This window comes from Petromyzon marinus, chromosome 7 (assembly GCF_048934315.1).
Source record: "Petromyzon marinus isolate PM22_M1 ecotype Great Lakes invasive population chromosome 7, UKy_Petmar_22M1.pri1.0, whole genome shotgun sequence".
NCBI lineage: Eukaryota > Metazoa > Chordata > Hyperoartia > Petromyzontiformes > Petromyzontidae > Petromyzon > Petromyzon marinus.
In genome coordinates this window covers 7474790-7490065 of record NC_133673.1, presented here as the reverse complement: position 1 = coordinate 7490065, position 15276 = coordinate 7474790, and the positions used below count along the sequence as shown (strand labels likewise).

Sequence of the window (15276 nt, the reverse complement as noted above, 5' to 3'; positions counted from 1 at the left end):
TCAGACAACACCCATGCCTTTCACGGCATGAGGAAGCCTCCATTCAGCGGCGGATATGAACATTATAGATATATATTAATAACAAATAAAGCCAAGTATATCAGAACATATGTTGCCATTCTTATTCCTTCAATATCTTATCTTATGCAGCCATTCAATATATCAAGTCATAAAGTATGTTTTGTACTATTAAATGCTTCATAAATGTGATGAAATCCAAACAAATGCAGCACACGTATATAAACCAAGCAGAGCTGCCAATATAATCATACTATGCCAATCTTCCACTGTGTAGTCCCAGATTTTTTTTTTGCTGCTATACATTTCCAAATGATAAGCCACTTTTGATTTAAAGCTTTCGTGACAGCAGGGATTCATATTCTTGGTTCTTTCGGTAAAGTCACGTAGAACCAAGAATATAAGCCACTTTGTTGAGCTCTCATTTGTGGCCAGGTCGCTTCTGAAAAATTAGCTAATAGCTCAGTGGGCTTTACCTGGGAAGCAAAAAAAGTTCACTTTTATTTGTATATATTTGTTAAGTGATTTTCTTACCTTTCCTATATGTTGCACTCCTATCGTGTGTTGTATTGCTTGTTGTTGTAACGCTTTGACCCACCCCTACTGGTCATCTGTGAAAAAGAGCTTCAGAGCTCATCGGATTCCTCAAATATAAAATAAATATTCGGATTCTGATATTCTATTCCCATCTGCCAATGTGTTGTCCACATGTAACATGTGTATATATATGCTAGCCTTTTGCCCGTCCAAGGACGGGTGTATTGCAGTAAAATCTGAAACTTGCAAGCGAAAAGCAGACCGCGACGTGATGTATTCATTGCATCTGTAAGGGATGTCAGGGGAAGGATTGCCACCAAGAGGAGGGGGAGTGGGACGGTGACAGGGGAAAGGGAGCAAGCGAGGAGCTAGAAGAGAGAGAACGGGCGGGAAGAGGCAGGGATCTTGGTGGGAACGAGATTGAGTCGGCTGGGGGACAGGTGTGGACTGAAGGAAGGAATACAAGACGAACTCCATGCAACCTTGTGTCGGCTCTCCTTTACACATCCATTCGTGTGCAATTTGCAAGGCCGCGGTGACACAGACTCGTTTCATTTAAAGGTTATAATCCCTTCTTCATCACGACGTCCTTTTTACTTCGATGTCTCAATAGCGTGACGGAGATCACGTGATGACGTGAGGGTTCTGCCTTTGTAGTGAGGGTTGTGAGTTGACGCTGAGGAGGGGAGAGGAGGCGCCTCGCCCCCCCCCATGTGGAGTGAAGTCAGCCGCTAATCATTATTAATGGGGGGGGAGGGGGTGTCCATTTGGAGGACGTCACCTTCTATGGGTCTTTAATAATCATGAGGGGGTAACATCACTCAATATGGAGTACCCCCCCCCCTCACTAATAATCATGCGCAAGTGACGTCACTCCACATCGAACAGCCCCCCTCATTAATAATCATGAACAGGTTACGTCATCCACATAGACCCCCCCCCCCTCATTAATAATCATTATAAGGTGACGTCCTCCAAATGGACACCCCCCCCCCCCCACTTTATTATAATAATAAGCAGGTGACGTCACTCTGCATGGGGGGGGGGGGGGCGAGGCGCCTCCTCCCCCCTCAGCGTCAACTCACAACCCTCACTACAAAGGCAGAACCCTCACGTCATCACGTGATCTCCGTGACGCTGTAGTTGAGACATCGAAGTAAAAAGGACGTCGTGATGAACAAGGTATTATAACTTTTTGATTTAAAGCTTTCGTGACTGCAGTAATTCATATTCTTAGTTTTTTCGGTAAAGTCACGTTGAAGAGAAACAACAAAATAACAAAATATATATAAAACAATAAAAAATTCTCACGACGTTTCGACCATAACTCAAACGGTCATCATCAGGTGTGTCGGTTTGCATAAATTTATTTTGAAAACGGCATATTTATTTATATATATAAAAATAACGTTTGCGTCACGCGCAACGATGGCAGTTTGCCAGGACTAGTCCATCTATTTTTTGAAAAGAGGAGGGGGGAGACGAAATTTGTTTTTATGTAAGCTGTCTGAAAGGCACTGTAAGCGTGAACAATCAATCAAGAACTGAAATGATTTATCAAATCTTTCCAATGATTGCTAAGATAGAATCCATCTTCTCGGTTGAAATTGTCTCTGTGTTTGTATATGTGGATAGCCTCATGAACGAATCTCTCATGGAAGCCTGCGTCCTTTCACTGGAAAGACCACCTCTGCGAAAGACCACCTCTGCGGTACAAAATTCTACTCACCTGGTATCAACAATCAAGGGTATTTCCCTGTCCCCAGACGACCTGCTTGTCAGTTTTGATGTAGTTTCCTTATTCACCAAGGTTCCTGTACCTGACACCATTGCAATCATTGAAGACTTGGTTCATCAAGGACTAAACACTGAGGTACCCCCCCTGGTGAGACACTGTTTAACCAATACATACTTCACTTGGAATGGAACTTTCTACAAACAAACTGAGGGCACCCCAATGGGCTCCCCCCTTTCTCCAGTTATAGCTAACATTTTCATGGAGAAATTTGAGACTGACGCCATCCAGACTGCCACTCTGCGCCCAACCTTATGGAAGAGGTACGTGGATGACACTTTTGTCATCTGGCCACATGGCCGGCCTGCTCTAGACAAATTCTTCGACCACATCAATTCCATACACCCAGCCATCAGATTTACCATGGAAGTCGAAATAGATGGCAAGATACCTTTTTTGGATGTCCTAATTAAAAAGAGACCTGATGGTTCAATGAGCCACTCTGTCTACAGGAAAGCTACCCATACGGATGCTTATCTGAAACCGGATTCCCACCACCATCCATCACAGAAGAATTCTCTCATCAAGACTCTGTATCATAGAGCCCAATGCATATCCGACCAGGAACACATAAGCAGTGAACTCAAGCACGTACACCAAGCTCTTAGGGCTAATGGTTACTCCGACTATACAATCCGCAAAGCTATCACTCAAACCATGAAGAAGAACCCTCTTGAGGAGCCTTTCAAAACCATCACTTTACCCTACATTGCTGGGATCACAAAAAAGATCTCCAAAATCTTGAATAAACACAAGATCCAGGTCCGTTTCAACACATTACATAAAATCCGTGATCTGGTTCCGTCTGTAAAAGATGTGATTCCGGACATACAATACCCTGGTGTCTACAAACTAAGTTGCCTCTGTGGTAGTAGTTACATTGGAGAAACCAAACGCCATATCTCGGACCGCATTCGTGAACATAAAGCAGACCTTAAACACGGTAGGACCAACACCTCGGCCGTAGCAGATCATTGTTCTAATTCAGTAGGCTCACATGCCATTGACTTTTCCAAGACGGAGGTTCTTTGTAAGCCATCTGGCTTCCATGAGAGATTCGTTCATGAGGCTATCCACATATACAAACACAGAGACAATTTCAACCGAGAAGATGGATTCTATCTTAGCAATCATTGGAAAGATTTGATAAATCATTTCAGTTCTTGATTGATTGTTCACGCTTACAGTGCCTTTCAGACAGCTTACATAAAAACAAATTTCGTCTCCCCCCTCCTCTTTTCAAAAAATAGATGGACTAGTCCTGGCAAACTGCCATCGTTGCGCGTGACGCAAACGTTATTTTTATATATATAAATAAATATGCCGTTTTCAAAATAAATTTATGCAAACCGACACACCTGATGATGACCGTTTGAGTTATGGTCGAAACGTCGTGAGAATTTTTTATTGTTTTATATATATTTTGTTATTTTGTTGTTTCTCTTCAACGTGACTTTACCGAAAAAACTAAGAATAAGGTATTATAACCTTTAAATTAAATAAGTCTGTGTCACCGCGGCCTTATAAACTGCACACGAATGGATGCAATGAATATATCACGTCGCGGTCTGTGGTTTTCGCTTGCAAGTTTCAGATTTACTGCAATACACCCGTCCTTGGACGGGCAAAATGCTAGTAGTATATAATAAACCGAGCACAGCTGCCAACATCATCATGCTATGCCCATCTTCCAATGTGTAGTCCACATATATAAACCAAGCACAGCTGCCAATATCATCATGCTATGCCTATCTTTCAATGTGTGGCCCACAGATAACATACAGTATATATTAAAATAATAACACAGCTACCAAATATCATCATTGCTGTGTGTTAGTCCCAATGCAGGCATTCAGTTATCTGCTGCCACCTCGCCTCCCACGTGGTCCCGCGCCAGCCCAAGGCGGCGTTCCCACGCGCGTGATGTCATGCCCCCTAACCCCCCCTATTTATTACTGAAAAAAACAAGAATTAGTCTACATTATAGACTGCCAGTACACTCACTCAGGTTAATAACCAGGCTACAGTCTACATTATAGACTGCCAGTACACTCACTCAGGTTAATAACCATTGCTACAGTCTACATTATAGACTGCCAGTACACTCACTCAGGTTAAGAACCAGGCTACAGTCTACATTATAGACTGCCAGTACACTCACTCAGATTAATAACCAGGCTACAGACTACATTATAGACTGTCAGTACACTCACTCAGGTTAAGAACCAGGCTACAGTCTACATTATAGACTGTCAGTACACTAACTCAGGTTAAGAACCATGCTACAGTCTACATTATAGACTGTCAGTACACTCACCAAACTTAATAACCAGGCTACACTCTACATTATAGACTGCCAGTACACTCACTCAGGTTAAGAACCAGGCTACAGTCTACATTATAGACTGTCAGTACAATCACTCAGGTTAATAACCATTGCTACAGTCTACATTATAGACTGTCAGTACACTCACTCAGGTTAAGAACCATTGCTACAGTCTACATTACAGACTGCCAGTACACTCACTCAGCTTAATAACCAGGCTACAGTCTACATTAAAGACTGTCAGTACACTCACTCAGGTTAAGAACTATTGCTACAGTCTACATTATAGACTGCCAGTACACTCACCAAACTTAAGAACCATTGCTACAGTCTACATTAGTGGTTTTTTATTAACTTTATTTTTATATTTTTATACCTACGTGACTTTACCGAAAAAACCAAAGAATATGGACCCACCCCCCTCCATCCCCCTTTTACATTTCCCACAACGCACGCGCGGCGTCTGCCACATGGCGGCGCTTCCCTATTGGTCAGCGGGCGAGTTGCGTTCCGTCCCCTCCCCCTCCTCATGTCACGCCCACGCCGATCGACCAATGGGCGCGGGAGAGAAACACGAGAGGCGCTCGGTGCATGCTAGGAAATTCGAGAGGCAACGTTCGCTGCGAAGTCGCGGTGGTGCAAAGCTGCGGTGGCTGCGTGCGTGTTGCTGCTGCTGCTACGTCTGTGTGTGTCTGTGTGTGAGACTCTACGGGGCGCCGAGTGCGGTGCCAACAACCACCACCCATCCACCCTACGCCCCACCGCATTTATCAACAGGAAGATTTCTTCGTTCAGCTAGCACCGAACGCCGTCGGGGGACGGTGTGGCTACGCGTTGGATAGCCTCGTTTGAAAGGTGAGTTGCGTTGAGGCCTAGCGCATCCACCACCACTGCCACCCCTACCACCAGCAGCCGTAGCCGCCGCCGCCGGGAGCCTTGCCCCGCACGCCGCTTGCCTGGCTCGGCGAGGGGAGAGCCTCCCCCGGGTGGACGAGGGTCGGCGCGGCCTCGCTCGCAGGGGTTGGGGGTTGTCGTCTTTTGCCTCGCCGCTGTGTACGGGGTTTGTGTCCCCTTCTGATGTTTTTTGTTGTTTAAGTGGTGCGTTCAGTCGGTTGGTCTTGTGTCAAAAGAGTGTCCGGGTGTAAATTGTGATGATACGAAGCGTCTGAATGCGAACCCTCGTGTGTACATATAGGGTCGTGTGTGTGTGTACGTGCGGGTGTTGTGAAGTGTTAGGGAAGAGGCGGCTCGTGATTTTTGTGTTTGGGTGGTATTGGACAAAAGCAGAAGTGGCGACATGAGGTCGCGAACGGAAATGTAAAATTTTAACGTTTCGGATTTACAGCCCTCACTGTACGTGTGTCGATATGTCCATGAGAAGAGGAGGGACGTGATTGTGTGTTTGATGTGGATTTGAGGTTTAAGGGGGTAGCAGGAGAGAGGAAGAAGAAGAGGATTGCATGTACAGTATCGACAGCATAAGGTGCAATTTGGATGTATAAACTCGTTTAAGTTGGAGACATTTAAGACGCTGTAAACGGAAATTGAGTACGCATTTGCCTGTAATTGAACGCCCGGTTTTTTTTATTCGACTTGAAGATTTAACAAAAAATAAAACATCAAAAAAACCTCGCTTCCAATTATTCTCTTAATACCGCGTTCAAAACAAACAAATCAGTTTTTTATTTAAATGAAATAGGCTATGGGATTGGACGCCTCTGCAACAAAGTCCTTAACCCCCGTGAACAACAACAACAACAGGGATTTTGTTTTACAGAGTATTAGTTTTTGAAGGCGAGGAACAAGACAGGAGTGTGGGGGAGAGAGAGAGAGAAGGTGTTGGGAGAGGAGACGACTTAACAGAAGGATGACATCGAGAAGTTGATTCGTGCCTCATACAATACGCCCCATGGGGTTGGATTCGCGGCTTCTCTGAGTGGAGTTTGTATGTCTCCCACTCCTGTTCCGCACGGGTTTCCTGGGGCTTTCCCCTACAACATACACTGGCAAGCTGGTCATTGGCCATTGGAATCCCATTGATGAAAATTACCTGCATATTACATAAAAATGTAGGCGAGTCGGATTAACAGGGGTTGGGTGTGTGGGAGCACTGGTCCGGCCAGCGTTTACAACAGTGACTATGGAACGTTTTTGCTAAAAAAAACACGCCGAGATATAGCTCGCATTAAAGACGCGTCAAAAAAATACGTATTGAAATGTATTTCATATACATTTATTGAACTCTGTAAAATGTGATCAAAATTGATCTTTGAGAAAAAAAAGCAACCTACAGTATAATACGGTTAACTGTGTTGTGTGTATTGTGTACTGTTTGGCGAGTTTATGGAATGCGCTCATCATTGAAGTGTGTGTGTGGCCCTGCAAGACGACAATCATCACACTACAGTTGCCGTAAAGGTTTGGGAGGGGAAGGGGGGTTAACCCCTTAAACAAGCATAAGGAGGAAAATGAAACGAATAAACCTAAAAACGGTGGGAAGTACTAAAACACGCAAAAACTGAGCAAGAAAACCAACCATTCTAACACGGGAGTAATACAACTGTGTAAAACAACCGCTTCTTAAAAAAACATTTCTACAGATGCGTTATAGTGAATAAGACTGGTTTGAAATGCTAACCCCGTCACTAAACATGCAGCGAAACGCACGTGCCAAGGCAGCCTGAATTGCACGTATAAAGCATGTACATGCCGCCTGCTGCTGAAGACAATTCCTTGGGAAAAAGAGACGAGGCATCGAGGGAAGGAGAGTTGATTCGTGCCTCATATGTTGAGTCAAATAGAGGAGAGAGACCACCTCTTAGGCGTGGACTAGAACAGGAGGGGATGTAGTTTTAGCAGTGCCGATGAACCAGAAGGAAATGCCAAAAAACGGGGGGCATAAACGGAAACGGGATTAGGGTTTTTTACATTTTGCCAGCCATTATCCGCATGTGTGGTATTAAGGCATTGAGAGAGAGAGAGAGTGAAACTTAGCTTGTGTACTATTATATACCTTTGTGCAGTGGTTTAACATAACAAATAACAATAGTAATGTGTGATAGGATTAAGCTCCCACAATGGTTAAGCAGGCATAATGCACCCTTTGCTGCTCGTCAATCATGCATACGAGTTGTCATTTATGAATCATGCCTCAAGGTGTGGACCGAAATAGAATATTTAACCCCACTTCGAACGAGATAGTAGTACTCTGTGACGACCGTAATTAAATCACTTTCCATATAAGACCATGTCCAGACACGTGTTAATGCAGTTGAACGCCCATTATACATTACATATGTTTCAAGTTTCCAGGTCTGACAAATGCTTGATTTTCTATTTGCAGTGTTACTGCGTTGGTTAAAATATTTGCTATGGGTCTGTCTTGCCCTCTAATGTGTCCATGAGCAGGAGTCTAGCGGTTATCGCGTTGCGCTACAAATCAGGCCACATCAGTGACCATTATCAGAACTGATTCCGAGCCTCCCCTAGGTTGGCTCAGCTTCAAATGAGTACCTGGTGGGGCGTGTAAACATTGCCACTAGGGAGACAAAGGTGGCCGAGCGTGGTGCTGGCAGCCCTTCCTCCTCGTACCATGTCGGCCTTCATAGGTACTTCATAGGTACTAACTGCTCTTGACCCAACAGTCCGTTCAGGCTACACGGGGGATCTTTGTGTACATGACACATTTGTTAACGTTATGAAATATTTTGTGATGTTATTTTAGTTTTTACATTTGGCATGCACCACATGATTTGGTAATTTGACATGCATTAATATTGCATGTTTACTACCCCAGAACAATGAACTTAAATGTGCCTCACCAGTTTCATATTTTATGCTATTGAATGCTCCTTCGTTCATTGTTCTGTCGGTTCAATGTTGAGAACAATACTAGAATAATAAATTAACGTGTTGTGCCATTTAACTGAATGTAGTATCCGTGAAACACATGCTATATGCTTGCTACTTATTGCTCTTTTTCTACACAACCTGGTTGTGTATGTTGAACATTTCGCACCGTACGTAGCCAACCGTGGTAATCGGAGGTGCGGGGGAAGGACAACAAACTAAACACAAAAAGCAGTTGAAACAGCATGCATAATCATATTCATTGCACCATACTCGTGAGTACACATCTTATATGCCCTCATTGACATCAGAGAGCTTCTGACGTGGCCATCTGCTCCGGCTTGCAGAATATAGCAGTTCAGCAGCTGAGGTCCCACTGCAGCACATCAGGCTGTGTAGCTGAAGCTTAACAGTTTGCCATGCGGAATTTGTGTTCTTTGTGCCCTGGGGTTTGCACAAAGCAGCACTGCAGCATCACTGTTGCTTGAAGCATCGCAGCGTGATGTTCCTGCTCCCCGGGTGGAGGTTGGTTCCGGATGGGGTCAGCGCCATGGCTTTTTGCCTTGCATGGTTCTTGCAGACACAGTGAATTTAGATGTGCATTCTTTTCGGCCATAAACACAGCAGAGCGAAAGCACCTTGATGTGCACACTGGGAATTATATATTTTCTGAAATGATGGACATTGATCAGCAACGCAGTAGTGCTTGCAATGAACCCAGCAGCCCGCCAGATCACTTAACACATCCACCTTGATGATCCTTGCCCAGCTTTGATGATAGTCTATCTTCTGGGGCTTTTTTATTTGACCTTGTGTGATGAACAGAGAGGTTTGTAGTGAATTTTCACACTGGCAGCCTTGGTAAGAGTAGTTTTTAAAAAAAAAAAGTGTGTAAGCATTTCATTGGACGAAGAAGCCTGGATATTAAACCCTTTAACTGTTGAGCTTGTGGAAAATGTAAAATGCCTGTCTCACTATGCAGTGTAAGCTGCTTAACAAATGTACTAAAGATTAACTGCGTGTTCATAGAGGTTATATCTACAGTGCAGTTAACAAAAAGTGTAATGTTCTTATTATTGTTCATAATGCTGTGTTGCTTTTCATGACGATAACTTGACATTTTAATGCGTGGTTATTTAACATTAAATTGCACATTGTATATGATGCATATTAAACATGCATCTGTAAATAAGTGTTCATGTGTAGCAATTGGCGGGACCCCGGGGTCCCATCACTGCCCCGGGGTGGGAAAAACCGCGTAGCGACACGAGTTTTGCCTCCTTACTGACAACAACAAAACTAGTGGTCAATCGATTGGCCTCGTCGAGAGCCACTCGGGGCACTAAGTTTCGTACAAAGTTGAAAAATTACATAAACACGTTAAATTCACTGCCTGGGGGGCGGGCTCGCCTTGGCAAAGAAGCTGAGGATTGACGGCTGACCGGAGGGCGTCGTCGCCGCGCGCGACTGCGGCGGACGCCCCCCGGGGCTTGCGTTTGGCCGGTGGGGTGGTGCCCATCGGGTTGATCGCCGCCTGCTGGCGCTTGTTGGCGCGAGTCTGGGCGGGCGGCACGTTGCAGTCGAACAGCAGCCCTGGCGGGGTCCGTCCGGTGTCCTTGCGGGATCACGAGTGGGCGGACTGAAAAATATTAATTATTGGCCTGATTTTTGCGGGATCCCGGGGTTCCGTCAAATGATTCATGTGTATAAAACGTGTAGATAACTTTGGTCATCCCTTGTACAGGTTGTGGGGGTTATTTAACCATACTTTATCATGCTGGTCAGTGAGGGTTGGTGAAGGCAGGGAAAATAGACGTGGGAGCATCGCAGCACAATACAGAATGAATGTTGCTGCACTGACCTTTGTAGTTAACATTGTAGCCCCCACATCCCGATGACAACCTGTTTGTCAGAATCAGAATCTTTATTTATACTGGAGGAATCGGATAACCTGTAAAGCTCTTTTTCACAGATGTCCAGTTGGGGTGGGTCAGAATGGTACACGGTGGTTGCCTGCCCAACCGCTGTCCAGCTTCTGAGATCTGGCCAGCTTGGGTGTATTCCTGGTGGTTTGGTCATAGATTACCAAATGTGAGCACAACTTGCAGTACTAAAGCACAACCATGTGTCTAGGATACATTTGCCATTAATTGTAACGTTGTTCTCTAAACCCTTCCATTATTATGAGATGTATTATTTTATACTCTTTGGTTCGTTCGGGAAAGTCATGTGAGTAGAGAAAAAAAAAATATATCACGACGTTTCGATCGCAACACAAGCGATCGTCCTCAAATCAAGATATATTATTTTATTTACATAAAAATTACGGTGCCTGCCAATGGTGCAGCTTTATTCGATCTATAACCTCACAACTTTCAATCTGGCCTTATTGGAAGACTTGTAATGAATATTTAATATTCTTTCTGAGCCAAAGTGGATGAAACTGCATATTGATTTGCTCAATACCTACTGTGAGTTATAGATTGTGTGAGGGACACGGACCTCGTAATACATAAAGTAAACATACTTACTAAATAAGGAAAATGTTTTCAATACAGTGGAACAATTATGTTTCGCATTTTGATTTTATATTTTTTAACTCTTTTAACTATTTTAATTACTCTCAGAATATGTTCTCTCAGACTGGAATTAAATTACGGTAATGTACTGTTTTTATAAATCAGAATGGGAATTGCAAGTCTATGCTTTTTATATAGGATGCATTGAATTACCACTGCATTGCAGTATGATATCCACCTTAAAATAAGGATGCTTTATTTTTAGCCATAGTTGGACTCATTACCATTTTCTAACATGGGATGTGAATGACATTTTTCTAGATTTCTGAGACCCTAGTTTTATTTGTTGAATGTCATGATTTTTAATTATGATTGATTCTTTAATATTTATAATGTTGAACAGCCTTCATTTAATTCTCACATTCTGGCATTCACAGCTTGACACCATGGATGGTAATTTTGTGTGAAATTAAACATCAAAGCTTTTGACGTAAGTGGAGCATTCTTATAAATGTATTGAACATGTTGGGCAGGAGTGGGGGGAGGGGGGTTACAAAATCACGTGCAGTTATTCAGTGTACGAATGGATAACCTTTTTATCTATTTTGGGTGTAGATAAATTTTGACTAAAGATAATGTGGCTCCTCATCCACGTGAATGTCACCTTGAACAACATTGTGGGAGGAAGATAATGTTGTTTGGGTTTGGAGGTTTTCTATGGGATTTGGCCTCATGGAATGATGACTAGTGTTGGGCTTAAATGGGTCAGGATCAGGTTTAAAGGTTCATGAGGTTATAGTTAAAACCAGGATTACCTGCTCTGTGTGAGAGGTGTGGCATTTGCGCATGCCTGCTACTCGGTGCAGCACCTTGGGGCACTCCTTAATGCAGTTCTGAGAGGGGGTCATTGTGGGGTTTTTTGTAGTTACGCAGCAACTTAAATGTGTTGGCTGCTCTAGAGCCACTGAAATTAGGAATCGTTCTCCAGCACGGTTCACTGAATTTGTGGATAATTTCTTTGTGTAACAAGTATAGGGGGAGGCGGGGGAGATTTTGTACCTCCCTTTATCTATCAGTATTTAGCAAATTACTTACAACATATATGAATGAAAACACATCGATTATTATACATTGTGAGGGTAAGAAGGGAAATGAATAGTTGAATCGATACATAATTTGCATCGATGCATCAAAATTATGTTTCAGAATAATCAGAAAAAGCAAACCGTTTCACATACAACAGACACATGAGCATATGTATTTAGTTCCATGGACTTGAATCATATGTCAAGATTGGGAAATGCAGCATCTACAGTACTGTACTTAATGTTGGCCTTATAGTTTAAGTGTACTCAGATAAATTTAGAAATAGTACATTGATGTTGCTGTCACTACAGTATATAAAAAAAAACATGAAGATGACTGGGTCTGCATGCTTTTACTATCGTATTATTAATGAGTTGCATTATAATTCTCAAACATTTTACTTACATAAAATGTATTTCATTACATGATGGCATTTTTTCAACATACAAATACCATACACACAATACAGTAAATTACATTTGTGCGTTAAAAATAATGCTGTAAATTAGGTTTTTTTTTCTCGTAGGCATCTTGACATTACATTTAACATTGTACAGTAATTCCAGCTTGGATGTTTTGCCACCTGAGGATTTATTTGCAGTGTTATGTGTGTGTTTATTTTTCTGGGCTGTCTTGCATGCAGCCGAGCGTGAAGGGGAAGAGCCTCATGTTGATCTGGCAGCAATAGGATGGAGCCGGCCACGCCTGACGCAGCGGAGAGTGAGCACACCCTGGTGAGTGGCACCTGTCTCATGAGGCGTGCGTGATCTGCCATGCTCTCACATTCCCCAGGGGTCAGCCCCCCTTAACCCCCACGGCTCTGTAGCAGGACTGACCCCAGATTTCCACAAGGGCCAACGTGCGCCCGGAGCGTGTCTGCTGTGGACAAAATGATAAATGTAATTTCCTCCCAAAACACTTGCATTCAGCTCAAGAGACTTGATGTGGGTTCCCCCAGGTTGGCATGTGTTAGGTCTCCACTGGCAATTGTTTTGGAGTTGGAGCTCAGTTTGATTTAATTGGATTGCCAAACTAATTCCACTCTTTCCTTGAGGCGTTGGTTTAAATATCTTCAGTTACTAAGTTGATTAACATAAATTGAAAAAACCCACAAATAATTCAGAATGCCCACATATAAAAGCCACGTTTGCATTTATCAATTCTTGAAGCTGTACTGTTTAGATTATCTTGAAACGAGATATCTATCCTCGTTGGATCAAAGGTTGCTTCAATAAAAGATTGCGTTTTACGTGTTCACTGATGCCATTTGAATTTTTTTTGCCTTCTGCTCAAGACTTCCACATTCTCGTGATTTCTCCAGTATTTATGTATTTCGTGCTGAGAATTGTAGTTATTAAATAGTTTTAAATAGTATTTCCTTATTTAAACAAAGCCCACTTTTGTGGTTTACATTGGAAATTGTTTTTTTAATCCAAAAAAGGAAATGAAGGAAAACAACACTATAGCCTTTTACAAAAATCGTATACAATTACCTTAGCTTGAAATTATGTTTTGGTGCAAATGATTTGCTTATATTCTGTGCAGACTCGTGTACGCGCTTGCTTCAAAAAGCTTCTACTGTCGGCAAAAATTCACATGCACTGAAAAGCTTTTTTTTTTGCGCTTAAAATAGCAGGCACCATGAACATAATTGTCTGGTACACACCTCATACGGTCTCTCCATTTCAAGCTGTACCTGCCAACTCGAGCCTTGTTTGTTGATGATACTGATGGCGCCTTTACGTTAGGGTACAGAATGGCGCTTCCTTCTTCGTACGGCTGATGTTGATGTCACGCAACAACCATAATTCAACATTGTCGCGGTTGAGCCAGATAATTGCGTTAGCAGCAGTGGAATGCATCGTTGTGATGCCTCCTTCGTATCTGTGAATTTGGCGTTGAGTCGTTATGTTTTATTATCTGTTCTGGGTGACCACAGTCGCACATATCGAAGAAATTGTTATTTTCCATTCGTGCTTCCTAGCATTGCATCCCTGTGAAGTCAGTTTGGCAGCTCTGCAGCGAGAATGTATGAAATCCCTCCTTGTTAGGCGGGTCTCACTTTTCAACGATATATGTGGCAGTACCCACAAAAACACTCCAGATTATGCTCATGTGGTCAGTGACTCACGCTCATATCCTTCAGCATGTTGACAGCATTGGAATCTGTCTCCATTTTGCTGTGCTATTATTTGGTATAGTAGCTTGTGCTGTACCCAACGGGGGAATTTACCTTTAGGCAGTCTAAGCAACCTCAACCAGATTAGCACCTTGTTCTTCAGGGAGTGTGGACACAATTATTTTGACAGTTTTTAACAATCGCATCCTTTCCGCTGCATGTTTGGTAAGGTTATAACAGATATATTCTCTCTTCCCATGAGTAATGACATGTATTAAATGGGTTCATTATTATAAGCAAGTACAGTTCTCCATATTGGAGCTTCAAACATTATTTTGTGATTGTAAATCTTTTTCAGTAAGGCCTTGGTATTTATATTGGAAATGGGGTTAGGTTCCCGTGTCTGACTTAACATACGGGAAAAGTTAATATGTTTCGTAACATTAATCCTGTACCATCCACATAAATAAGATCCATATACTTCATGAAATTGTGCAACGATAAAATATTTTCTAACACAGTTAACACAAGAACATAGAATAGACTAAAATAAACCACATCAATAAATTGTACTGTCAATTTCGAAGTTTTATTCACCTCAGCATGAACCGTCATGGTCACTTGAGCGTTAGTGATACGCCATCTAGGCGTTCGTATGAAACGTCCTCAACGAGTGGACGGCTAGATGCACATGGTAACGTGTGCACATTTGCGCTGTGCGCGAGCACGCCACCAGTGTGTTACATAACTGCTTCGGTGTGCACACAGGGGCCCCTCCACCACGTTGCCAAATCGTGAATAGTCCAGGGAAAAAAAGGTGCAACACTTGAAGTGGTGTACAAATATGAAATTGCGAATAATTTGAATTTCGTGAAAAAAAGTCCACGGAATGTAATGTTTTCCTGTACTCAGAATGTGTACTGTATATAGGTTTTATAATTTTGATTCTGTAAATGTTGCTTTGAAACGTAATTGAGAATCTGCTATGAAGTATTTGTACTGTATCATGATTAAATAAATTATGCAG

General features: G+C 42.7%; 1 protein-coding gene across 4 annotated transcripts in view; it reads left to right on the top strand.

Annotated features, from left to right (window-relative positions):
• The first annotated feature begins 5265 nt into the window (after nt 1-5265).
• Nucleotides 5266-15276, top strand: part of LOC116939892 (oxysterol-binding protein-related protein 8-like) — a 97508-nt gene continuing 87497 nt past the window's right edge. Inside the window, exons 1-3 of one of the 4 annotated variants that reach the window (XM_032948896.2) lie at nt 5266-5531; nt 11482-11534; nt 12774-12864. In XM_032948896.2, the coding sequence (XP_032804787.1) occupies nt 12820-12864 (45 nt within the window). In that variant the 5' untranslated portion in view covers nt 5266-5531; nt 11482-11534; nt 12774-12819. Of the gene's footprint in view, nt 5532-11481; nt 11535-12731; nt 12865-15276 lie in introns of those variants that run through there. The other 3 variants (XM_032948895.2, XM_032948897.2, XM_032948900.2) reach the window with 3 other exon arrangements.